The 12910-nt window shown below is 40.9% G+C and overlaps 1 protein-coding gene across 3 annotated transcripts in view; it reads left to right on the top strand.

The window, feature by feature from the left end:
- Window positions 1-12910, top strand: part of LOC6613461 (bone morphogenetic protein receptor type-1B) — a 50353-nt gene that overhangs the window by 30371 nt on the left and 7072 nt on the right. Inside the window, exon 1 of one of the 3 annotated variants that reach the window (XM_032723443.1) lies at window positions 1909-2942. The exons of the other annotated variants lie outside the window; for them this stretch is intronic. Coding sequence (XP_032579334.1) covers window positions 2909-2942 — 34 coding nt within the window. The 5' untranslated portion in view covers window positions 1909-2908. Of the gene's footprint in view, window positions 1-1908; window positions 2943-12910 lie in introns of those variants that run through there. 3 annotated transcript variants of the gene reach the window in all.

The raw sequence follows: 12910 nt of genomic DNA, 5'->3' as shown, positions 1-12910 counted from the left end.
TCTCCTATTGCGAGAATTTGCACGGATCGTTCGCAAATTTCGCGCTAGAGATACTTTCAGAATTCCGCATCTAATCAATTGCTGTCCACAAGTCATGCCTTCTGCACATTCCACTTAACTGCAAAACTGTCAATTTCTCAAGCGTAGCGGACCAGTGAAAAGATAATAACTTGCTTTTTACATAGGTTCATTCTAAAAAAATAATTAAATTTATAGCCGGCACATTAATATGTGGCCTAAATGATCATAAATTTGGGAAAACGATCAATGCAATTCCTTCGGTTCAATCAGCTTCATGAAACAATACGTTATATTATTAATACTTAAACTTAAAAGAAATGATAAAAACAAAACAATATTAAATTTGCTTAAAGAACGAACCCCATTTAAAAAGAAATGATAAGATTACGAATGGTATATTAAGTTCTTTTAATTCCCCTGACGAGTTAAATATAAATGGTATGTGGCTTTCCATTACACTCAATTGACGGCATCCCCAGATCCAACTTTATTTCTTGGCTCCTCTCCTCGTAAGGGGTACACGAACAGTTGCCCTCTGGCCGCTTGCATCCAAGTCCCTTCTCTGTACCTCCTGGTTCGCTTCGCCTTCTTTTCGATTCTCTGCCTCTGGTGCAACTTCTCAGCGTCTGGCTGTGAACCGCATGACTCCTACACTTGAGAAATCACACCTCGGAGGCACCAGCAGCAGCAGCATCCGCAATCCGGGCATTTAGGGAGCTGCAGCTGGAACTGGAGCTGGGGGCATAATCCAGAGATTTTGAATAGACAAAAGCAGAGCAGACCCCGAACCAGATCGAAATGAATTATGGCCGCGGGCGTGATAATAAATGAAAGATCACCACTGGAACTCAAGTGGAAATGCACGAAGAAAAATTTGGAATTGTATAAAAAAAGATGCAATTTATATTGAAAAGAAACTAAACTAAATATACTTTTATACTCTTCCTATATCTAAAATTCATAGCATAGCAATAAGATGTTATTCATGTATATTTTATTTTTAGTTATTATTTGTGACGAAATGAGCAAGTTATGCGCGGATTACAGAGGTCGTCCGCTGGTTCAAATGCGTTTTTAATGCCAGGAGTTACCTGAACAAACCCGAAGTGCTACGCGCTTCTGATTTCCACAGGTAGAAGAATGGGAAACCTCAGAGTCTAGGCCATAATTAGCAACGACTACTGTGCGCCTAATGAGGCCGTCCGCGCAGAGCCTGTAAAACCGATATCTTGGGGATGCGATTGGCGGTGGCGGTGGGATACTATCTTGTGGATGCGCTCGGGAGAACAGGAGGCGGAGTTCTATTAGTTGGCAATGGTGTTGCTGCTAATCACACGTTTGCTCGCTTACAAAATCGACCAAAACTGTTATTATTCCTGCACGTAGTGTGCATGCAAAAGGGCCCTGCAATTATGCAGGCCAGGCCATTCCGATTCTCCCGATATCTCCCCACCATATGTACGTACATACGTACGTATGCCCCATCTAGATATGTCAGTTATAATAAGCAGCTAAAGAAATACGAGCACGAACAACAACAACAACTACAGCACTGCGATGCTAACGCAAAGATCAAGATACACACGCATACACCTTTGTGAGAAAAAAACTTGAATTTCAAGTGAGAGCTCTGGCAAAACAAGAACAAATGCAAAGTGAGAGAGCCAAGAAGAGAGAGTATCTCTACCTCACGCGCGTTTTTAAACGCCAGCAAGTGTGTGAGTTGCGCGATTTTAAACGCCTGCTAGCGTTTTCTCGCGTTTTCCGCCACGCTCTCATGTTTTTCCTTACTACTCTCTCTCTCTCTCTCTCTCTTTGCGAGAGCAGCGCACTCTCTTTGCTCTCTTTTTCGGGTCTACCAGCAGCGGCGTTTCCAACTGTTGCACATTCGTCGATACGTTCTTCGCGAGTCGTGACGTATCCACCGGATTGGAAAAATAAACCACATTTTCAGATACAATCCAAAGAATCGTCGATTTTGTTTACGCGTGAAATATTTTCGTGTTTCAACCAAAAACCTGTGTGCCTAAGCTGAAATATAGTTAACTAATGAAAAACGAATAATAAAAGTGCATCAATGGCAATCTATAGTTAATGATTTAAGTAGAAAATTGCACATATATTTCTATGCTTAAACAAGTGCCAGTGCGAATAAACAAAATAGTGTAAACACAGGGGATATTACAAGCAGAAACATACAGGATATGCCTCAACTGCGGATTGAGTTTCACCTGATTTGTATTGCCACCTTTCGTATATAATTATAATCAACGTGGTCACGCGCTCACACCAAGCAAAAGCAAAATCGGCAAAGAGCAGGCAAAGAGGCACCAGAGCAACATCGCCACCACCACCACCAGCAGCAGGATCAAGTTTTTGGCGAAACCCATAATTTCGCTCATCTTCCTGCTCTTCTTCTTCTTCTTCTTCGCGGGCTCCATGGTGTCGTCGGCTTGACCGCCGCCGCCTGCCTATAAACAAACCCAAGTGGAGTCCCAACCCCAACTCCAGCTCCAGCTCCAACTTCGACTGCGACGGCGACTCCATAACAACGCGACGAAGACTCGACGAGATACAACGAATCCAGTTCTCCTGGTGCTTTTGTTTTGCTTTTGTTGCCGCTGCTGCTGCTGCCTCGCGTTTATTGTTTTGCTGCATAGTCCGGAAAAAATAAACGTGGCAACGAGGGGATAACGAAGGGGAAACTGGCCCCAAAACACCCGGGATCCCGATACCCTCTCCATAGAGGAAGGCCAACAAAAACAACCAAGAACGATCGGTTGGGGCAACAACAACTGAGTTGCACTGCAGTGGCCGCCGCCGTATAAAAATCATCAGCCTTTGGCCCACGTCGTTGTTGTTGCTCCTGTTGTTGTAGCCATCAGACATGGCGCCGAAATCCAGAAAGAAGAAGGCTCATGGTAAATATTAATATAACATTTCTTTGCTTTTTTTTTACTCTCTCGTGCACCTTGAAACCAGGGGGAAAAACAATTGTCCGGCATTCTATTGGGGCATATTAGTTTGAAAAACTTCAATTGCCATTTGAATGGCTTTTTCATGGTGGAAAGATTAAGGATAAACTATTCTTAGTTAGTTGAACTTTGTTTCTTTGGAAATATTTCGAAATTATAGTACAAATATCACAATGACAATCTTGCTTCTCAATACTTTAATCTTTCCATATACACCGGAAAAGTCAAAAACATTATAATTTTGATAAGATATATAACATTTTTTTTTAAATATTTATTGTCACATCTTGTTAGGACGACAATGATAAGTATTTCTGATAGATAAAAGCAGCAGGCTGATAAAAAGTGTGCGCGCTATTTTCTTTGTGATAATGAAAGTATTTTTAGACATGATAATTGTATAATCATAATAAACTTTAAATGGCACCAGTTTTTTGTAGTGCATACTTTTTAAGGCTATATTTTTGTAAAGGTGTAATGCCAAATTAAGTAGCTATAAAAAAACCATACGAAAAAGGGCTTTAAGATACTATTAAATAAATAGCAAACCAGAAATGTGCCTTATCATGTTTTTTTGAGCTGTAAAAAATACCAGTTTAGTTGAAATTATAAATAAAACGGGTGATCTTACCAGTTTTTACCCATCGAAGTTGTATTTAATTAATTATTTACTCGTAAAAGATGAGTATTTACAATTCGATTGGTTTCCTTTAGTGCCATTTAACCAGGGAATTGGCTATTTGAGCATTTATGGTCTTGGTTGCGATATTTATCGAGATTTCCCCAAGCTTTCACGCTGCTCACAGTTGTCGCTTATCGGCCAGTGGATCGGCGGACATGGCCATCTAAATAGTAGTGCCATTATCATCGGCATGATCATGGTCTCATAAGTATTCAGCGCTCATATTACAAATCTGTGAGCATATCCTGTTGGTATCCCTATGCTCTTTCCTTCCCCTAACCTCCTCACCCCTCAACGAATTCAATTGAAATTCGTTTTCTAATTGCGTTTTGTTGTTCGACGACTGCGGTTCTATGCCAAGTGTGTCTGGGATCTGGGGACTCCTGACCAGCCCAAGGAGATTCCGATTCCATCGGCTTAAAATATGCGACGTTTCTCCTCCGCTTCTCTTTCTTGCGAGTTGTGCATGTTTTTCTTAATTTTTTATGACCCTGAGCAGGTAGAACGGAGTCGATCTGAAAGATGGAAAAACGAACAAATAATACGAAGAGCAACAATCCGGGCACCCCTTGCTGAAATTGTGGATACCCAAAAACCAAAAAAAAAAAAGAAAAAAATCGAAAAAAAGGGAGAGAGAAAAAGATCAGCTGTCAATTTTATGGGTGCCCCTTTCTCCAACTCCTTTTTTCTGGGGTGTTGTACGCACATATTTTATGCCTTTTTGTGTGTGTGCCCAACTTTGTTGTCATTTCATTTGCTTAGATTATTTTGATATGCATCTGAGCATTTGATTTGGGCTTAGACAGGCAAATGAATTTAACGACCGCGCGTGGTGGATACACATTGATATAATCCCTTTTCATCCTCTTAGAGCAACGTATCTTTTAATCACGCTGATAATATTCAAATCTTGGATAGCTTAGTTAGTTAATAGCTTTGGATTTTGTCAGACTTCTAAGCCATAAATGGAAGCAATTTAAAGCACTCAGCCGCACTTAAGTATTTATTAAAATATTTATAAATTAGCTCACCATATATTTTATATGACTTTGTGCACAAAACATGAATATCCAGATTGCTATTAAGCAATAAGTAATTACCGTGCAGTTGAATATTTTAGTATTATTACTTTATAATTAACCATGAATGTTTATTTAACTATTAAATACTATAAGTTTTACTCTTTTTGGCAAATGGAGATATGGAACATAGCCTTGAAATCAATATAGTTCAACCTATAATCAATATTAATTCAATTTTTACAACTAGAACCGCTCTTGATTACAGTACTGGAATGTAATCATATATGACTAGTAGTATTTAGTTATTTGTGAGTATAAACAATAGTTTATTTAGGTTTTTGTTGGACTTATGAACGCCTGCCAATCGTCTGTGCATTCGTCCAGGTGCAGATCTCCGCGATTATGCATTTGATTTGCTTTGTGCAGCCTGGGATTCCTGTGCCTGAGCCTGAGTCTTAATAATAAATTCGCCACGGGTGGCTCCCGTCCACTTGGTCGTTCCTGTTCCTCCTGGTCAGTCGGTTGTGCCCATGACAAATCGCAGCAAATGCCAAACAACAGACAACAGATAAAATCCCTGGAAAGCGCAGCAAATACGAAAAACACCTTTTGATGTGGGCATTGTAGCAGTTGGAAAGACAAAGAGACCAGGGCACACCCACGACCGAAATGGGAAAATCTCGCAATCGAGTTGTTTTCCCCGAAAAATCGATGAAGGAAAGAGTCGGCGTTTGATTGAAATAGTAAGCTCCGATGGTCAGAGACCCAGTTTCGGTTGCACTACCACTTCGATCATGCCAAGTGCAGACCTGTCATGAAGCTATATGGCACGGCGCAACTATTGCGTTGGGAAGTACTCTAAATGTTTTTTCGTGGAATCACCTAGCCAACAAATTGTGGCGATAGCTGATGTGGAGCGACGTATGCTGATAAGAGCGTAGAAGTGTGCGTTTTTGGGGGGCAGTAAATACTAATTCCCAGGTATATGACCGACAGGCCGCTGTGTTTATGGAATAGGTTTGGTCGTTCCCGAGTTCCCGGGCTAATCTTATCAATTTTGTCGCCCGCCGCCTTTTCGTTCGCGTAAACAAACAAAAATAGTTATAATAATAATAATAAGCGCAAAGCAACACAAAAACAAAATAAATAGTATAGACTTCAAGTACGTAAGCGCACGTTTCTTTTTACGACGAGCGTGTGGGGCTGCATTTCGAGTGCGTTTTCCTAGCGTTTTTAGTCGCCTCAGCGCATAACTAAAAGGTTTTTCAAAGCATATCAACCATAAACTACATCGTCGAACATATATCTTTTTTTTTATATATTTTTATGCTGCGACCAGCACTTTTCGCACACTTCCTCAGCGAAATTGTATTTATTTAAATTAAGTTTAATTGCCAACCTGGCCGAAAAGCGCACGCAAAGAAGGGGGTCATTGATTTGTCGGGCCTTCCGAGCGATGCGTTCTGAGCGATCAGCAGAAAAACACCGACTAGACATCCGTCGCGTCTTCGGACGGAAAAAAGTAAGGCGTCATACTAATATGGCCATATCTCTGGGCTACGTGGATTCGTTTTAAATCAGCGATTACTCTGGCATTGACTTGAACGGCGACTCATGATCTTCATTTTGAATACAATATTCACACAATGAAAGGTTGCCCATTGCGATGCGCTTATCAGATGAAAGATTAACGAATTATTCTCAGAATCGCAAATGGCAGGGAATTCAAATAAAACCTGATTTACTTAACCCAGCTAAACGTTAGAGTACAATGGCATACGATATACGGCTGTACTTTCTTTATTGAGGGAATTACATGAGAAGAGCGCGGCGCGAACTCTGAGATTCGTTCCGAGAAAATTGCATAAGTTAATAAGACCTTGTATCTTGGTTATATGCATTATAAATACAAATAAGCAATTTACTTAAATGTTTTAGATTGAACTTGAGTTGTTACATTGTTATTCACAGGCAGCACTTCCTCTCGAGCTGTCGCCTCGTGATTAACTACAGATTATTCCATTAATTCTAAATCAAATGTGGCACCATTCAATTGAGATATGCTGCCTCTTTTTGCTGTTCTGCTGCAGTTCTTCGAGTGCAGCGTGCGCATATCCTGTTTTCTGGATCAGCCGATGCGATCTGTCGCCAGCGTGTGGAGCACACATGTGTGTGCCGCTCACAGGGCGCGTGAAAATGACGATCGAGGCGAGGCGAATCCATCCGTCCGTCCTCCGGTCGTCCGGACCTCCAGCCCATCCGACCATCCATCCATCCATCCATCCGAGTTATACACTGCATTTGCGCTGTGCAGCGGGAAGATGCGGATATGCTGAATGCTGAGTAGGCGGCAGCTGCTGCTGTTTGTCAAAACATTGGCATGGAATTCGCTGTGGGGCTGGGCAAGTGAAATGATATGTATCTGCCAGATACACGTACTCGCACATATGTAAATGCAGCTTCCTGCCGGCCCAAAACGAAACTCCATCGGGGAACAACTACCGCCTCGGCCACAAATTCCGCTTAATTTCGTTGACGATTAATCAAAATCAAATAAATGCAAGTAACTTGGCTCTCCTTCATCTCTGTGGCTTTCCAGCTCCTTTGCTAACTGCTGCTGGCCGTTTGGCTGATGATGGATTTCGTGATAAATGAAGTGAAATTTTAGTGGATTGTATGCCGTTCTCGGGTTGATTTTCGTTTTTGTTTTTTTTTACCCCATACAAATGCGTTGTTAAATGCTCGAAACGATTATCTCGGTTCTGTAAGGGGAACTCAGCTTTATGATGGTTTTTATTTTTGTGTGTTCGTGTATTCACAGTTGTGTTCAAAATTATCATCAATAATTTTTTTTTTGTGGTAATAAAAGAAAATTTGTGAGCAGAGAAAAAATTAATGATAAATAAGAGGACAAAATAGTTTATTTCTGTAAAATTAAATTATATTTTTTGCTTGTAAAGAGCACTATTTTCTTGAACTCTGCTGTAAGCAGCACCTTCAGTTTGCTGTAGCTGTTTGACTTAAGCAGTATTAACATCATATCTGTTCTTTTCAACCCCGCTCTTTCAAAATTTATTATCTTAGCTGCTTTGCATGGTCATTGTTCCACATTCTTGGGAGTTTAAATCTTGATAATCCTGTAAGAATTAGCAGTTCCCCGCTAAGTTTGTCAGGTATTTAGAGCTGCTACTACTGGCCAGAAATATGATTTTTTATACACACTCGCTTCTATTCTAACTTTTATGGTACCCACTCACCAACTTTTGTTGTTGGTTGGTAAATGTGTCGCACAGACAGCACGGCGGCATGTTATTAGACTGCAAACACAACGGCAACAACTTTTGTTAGCCGCACAATGAGAATCGCGCGAATGACAACGCACATTGGCACGTATTGCTCATTTGGCCGTATGTGCATATCATATCAAATAATATTGCTATATATACGTTCGAGTTTTATTTTTCTATCTGAAATGCGAAATCCGAAATCCGAAATTTGCATATTTTCGGTGTCTGTTAGTCTGCTGGCTGCGATTTATATATATTTATATGCTTTCCTGTCTATTAAAAGCCTGCACACGTCATGCTGTCGCCGGGGCGGCCTTAAAAGGCAGCGAGTGATGGTGGTGGCCGTTCGCCAATGTTTGATTCATCATCAGGTGACCAAAAAAGCGTAACAATAATGGCCAGCAGTCAAACAGTTTGGCCAAAAGCAAACGGCGAGTAGCAACATGTTGCTGCTGCAGTAGCAATTGCAACAACATGTTGCTGGCGACGGATCGGTTTGGAATTGCTTTTCGACCTTTTTTGTATGCGAAGTGGGCTGTGGTCATAAATCGAATTGACATTTTGACGCGACTTGCATTGATTGTTGGCTGTTGGCCCACCCACATGCTCTTAAATCTCGTATGCAAAAAGTCCCTGTTCGGACGCCACTGGGTGATTCATCAACGATCCCTGCTGGACATCCGTTGTGGCCTCCTCGTATCTTTGACAGTTGTAAATCTGGCTTTTTCGCAGAACAATTTCGACTGCACTTAGGCTTTACTTCTGAATTCTGAGTCGCTGTTCGGGCGTCAGTTTCCTCGCTTCCTTGGCAATTTATAATCGTTTTCTCAGAAGGAGTCGTCGTCGTCGCACGTTAAATGTTGCCAACAAATCGCAGACGACAAATGCGCAGACAGCTTGACTTTATTTTCGTGCCGCCAAGCTATAGCCATATATACTATATATACAATGTCTGCGTACAAGTTTATTTCTAGCCAAATAGCATTTGGTATTTCGTCTGGCAGGCGCATAAATTTCGATTTAGAAACAAAAAGAAGCGAAACATTCAAGACGACGACGACTAATTAGCCGCTTTATTTTAATTTTGACCCAGCCAAGGCAACGCGAAAAACAGAATGCTCCTCCATTTCGCTACTGTGGAGCAAATCATCTGGTCATCACGATCTCGGCTTGAGTGACTTTTGGCTAACGCCTCCTCCTGATTTGCATTCGAATCCAAATCCAATTTCGATCTTGCTGGCGTTGATGATTGGCAATCATCGCCCCAATATCAATATTAATGTCGTTGATCCCCCGATTCGGTTTGCTCATTTTCGATTTCTTGATAAAATCGCAATAAAAATTATATCAGCTGCTGCTGCCATTGAATTATGCAAATTGTTTCTTATATATATTTTTTTTTTTGCTCTCGAACTGTAATTCAATGTCCGACATTAAAGTCGCTGTCCGATAAGATTTGTATGATGATTTTATATGTGATTTTAATATTTATTTACTCGTACATTGATTACAATAAATTGCTAACTCTTTTTTCACGTTTTTTCATTTCAGGTAAGTGTCAAATCAGGAGGAATGTGAAAAGTCTGGAGAATAGAGAATCAAATGTATATAAGTAAAAAGATAGTAATATTTTTACATTGGCGAGAAACCTAAAAACAAATACTCACCTATGATGGTTTGGTGCGAGTCGCTGGCGTTTTCGGCGCGTTTAACGCCTTCGCCTGGGTGGTCCACAGCTGCTGCAATTTTTCATATTTGTATATGCACATGTGCTGTTTTTTCGAATGTTTTTTAATAATTTGCGCCTGCAATTAAAAATCATTAAGCCAAATCAGCGCGGTCTGCCCGCCGGGCTCTCTAATTAAAGCTGATTGTGTTGATTTGGCTGCCGTATGCAGAGAGAAAATGTCGGATAAAAATATAGGAAAATTATGCACCATCGCAGATGTATGAATGCTGCAATTGTTTTTAATTGCGAGGGCAGATTGGGGCTAGTCCATATGCCAAATTGTGTCAGGCACAGAAATCTGGCCATTAGCATCGACCATCTGCTCATTGGAAGTGAGATTTGTTCGGCGATTGTTTTACTTTCCTGTTAGCGTTTCATTCACAATTTCCACGCGACTCCGAAAAAACAAATACACCAAATGGAAACACACCAAAAACCAAATATAAATGGGCAACACAAGCATTAATTATAGCCGTTTATAAGGAAAAATCGTTTTAAAAGTTGTCATGCCCAAGCGTGGAGTGTGCAAACAACAACCACAGAGGCTTGGCAACCAGCGCCATAAACCCGTTTACCTTCGCCATCATTCTTTTTATTTAGTTTGTTCGTTTTTTGTTAGGAAAACAAACGATTTTGTTTTGACTTCAACTTTGGGTTAAAGTCTTTTCGCTCCTCCACACACAGCCTCCTTTACCTCCAGCCGACGATTAATTTATTTCTTTAGCTTTGTATTTGTAAACCCATTTCTGGGGTTTGTTCAGAACCCTGGCTATAATTCCTACAAGGATTTGGGGAACATAAATTTACGGACATGATGCTCACACCTGGGGCATAAATTCCTATTTCTAACGAAACTGATTTGAATGATAGTTATTTGATTTCTCGGAATTAACCTAAGCTTAAAGCTTGAATCACATTCCCCGCATGACAAATCCGCCGAAACTAGTTGGAGTTTTGTTGGCTAAACTTATTAACTTGATGAATACCTACATTTTTTTGCGAACATAAAACTTTGCCATGACTCTTGACTTTCAATTAACGCTCAAAAACAACGCCCCGGCTTTATTTAAAATAGCATTTCTCTCGCCAAACAATAAAATCCTAATTAAGTTCATAAACTTTCTTCGCTTACAATGTATTCCAAACGATTGTATCTTAATATCTATACAAAACGACTATGTGGGCCCGGGTCTTTGGCAATCTATAAGTCATTGTTCATTGGAGGGCGTATGCAAAACGAAATGGGAAGAAAACAATTAATTGCTGTTGATTTACGGGGCGTATGCTTGATTTATTTAGCAATCGCTTGACCAAAAAGCATGCGGGCAATCATTTTGCTTAATTTTTTTCACTCTTTGTGTACTCGAATATTTTATTTATTGCCCACATGCGCGCCACAATAGAAGCTAACCCGAAGCCAATAGATAATGATGACTTCATTGCCAATGTTGCAACATCATCAGCCATAATCACAGTAGCCATTGAAGGAAGCTAGCCGCAGGCGAAAAATTATAAAATCCATGTGGGCTACTGTTGGTTATTGATTTCGCGGTTGGTAAATAGCCGGTAATAATGCTGATGCTGTGGCGATACAAGTAATTACTAATGGTCGAGCAGCTAGTTAGGGCAATCTGATAAATTCGAGATACTATTTGAGCTAATTCCAGTGTTACAACAAGCTTTGTAAGTGTATAATACTTTAGCCAAGTGGCTTGTTTTGTTTTCTTAACTGTTTTCGCTGTCGTTGTTATCTTCCCGCAAAACCCGGCTAATTTATGCAGCACTCTATGCTTTGCATTTCAAGCAGTTTCCTCGCTCGGTCACATGTCCACCAAACTGGTATATATGTATATACCTGTGGTATATATACTATATATACCCGGATGTCTTGATCTGTGTGCCCTCTGTCTCTGTCTCTGTCTCTCTTTCTCAGTCTAATGCCAATTCAATTTGAGACTAATGTAGATTGAGATACGATTTATGCAGATTATGCAAAGGGCGGTCGAGGCCCGATTTATTCAGCTACTCGGAATGGAGTGTAGGTGTCTTCTGAAGTCGGTGGAACTCGACTCTCCACAGAAGCTTGGGCAGCATCCACAGCATCCGGCTGCCCACGCACTAAATTTGTGAAAGAAAAAGCCTCAAACTAGACAGACATTTTGTTTAGCATTTTGTTGTGCCAACTGTCCTATTTGATTCCAAATCGCACTCCTCCCTTTTGGATTCCCTCCAGAGCCCACGCGGCTTTTATCGCCTAGAAGTCGCGTCGCCTGGGCGTTTGTGATTTAATTAGAAATATGCGACACTTAATTAAAACGCATGCGACGTTAAGACACTTGGAAATATTTCGAGAGACTGCAGCGCGTTTTATTAAGAATTTTGACAGCCTTTTTGATTAAGAGCCCCAGCCGCCCGAGGCACTTGGCAGGTTCGCTCAAACGCCCACGATCTTTTGGGATCTGAGCAAACGCGGCATGGGAAATAACTGGTTGCTTAGCTGATTTATCGGAAGGCAAAAACCGAAGCCGAAGCCAGTTGGCCATTCATGCCGCTTACAGCTGCTGGCTAACAGCAAAAACATGTTTTTATTGCCTGTGACACGTTTTGAAAGTCAATTAAACGCTTGTAAAATGCATTTATGCAAAGCGAAACGCACTCACTCGCAAAACAATGGCGATTTTACAGGCGCTACAGTGACGCAACAGTGCGTTAACAGTGGGCGTTGGATGCTACCGAGAGTTCACTGTAGCAGGGACCCACACAGAACCCCAGAACCCAGAACCAGTTCTCAAAACTTAATTACACAGATCACTTTTATCTTGCTGGATATCTAGCGGGGAATGTCGTCTAATGTCTAATCTAATGCGAATTCATTCAGTTCGCTTGCAAAGGAAAGTTCCGTGCGCCATTTACTCAAGCGCAAACGGACTTAAATACGCAAATGCTATGATAAAATTTGGCAAGCTCACAAACAATTGCGGTAACTAAATTTAAATTGCCCCCAAAAGAATTATAGCCAAGTAAACCGAAGCAAAGCAGAACGAAACAAACAAGCATCAGTTGGTTGGATAAAAAGCCGAAACAACGACGTCAGCAAGTCACAAGTAGAAAAGTAGAAATCTCAGGGGACCGGTCGAATAAATCTGCCAATATAAATAAATCCGCCGTTTGGTAGGAGACTGCAGATCAGATAC

The sequence above is a fragment of the Drosophila sechellia genome, chromosome 2L (assembly GCF_004382195.2).
Source record: "Drosophila sechellia strain sech25 chromosome 2L, ASM438219v1, whole genome shotgun sequence".
Lineage (NCBI taxonomy): Eukaryota > Metazoa > Arthropoda > Insecta > Diptera > Drosophilidae > Drosophila > Drosophila sechellia.
Note: the sequence above shows the minus strand (reverse complement) of the source record. Positions and strands in the feature narration are given on the sequence as shown.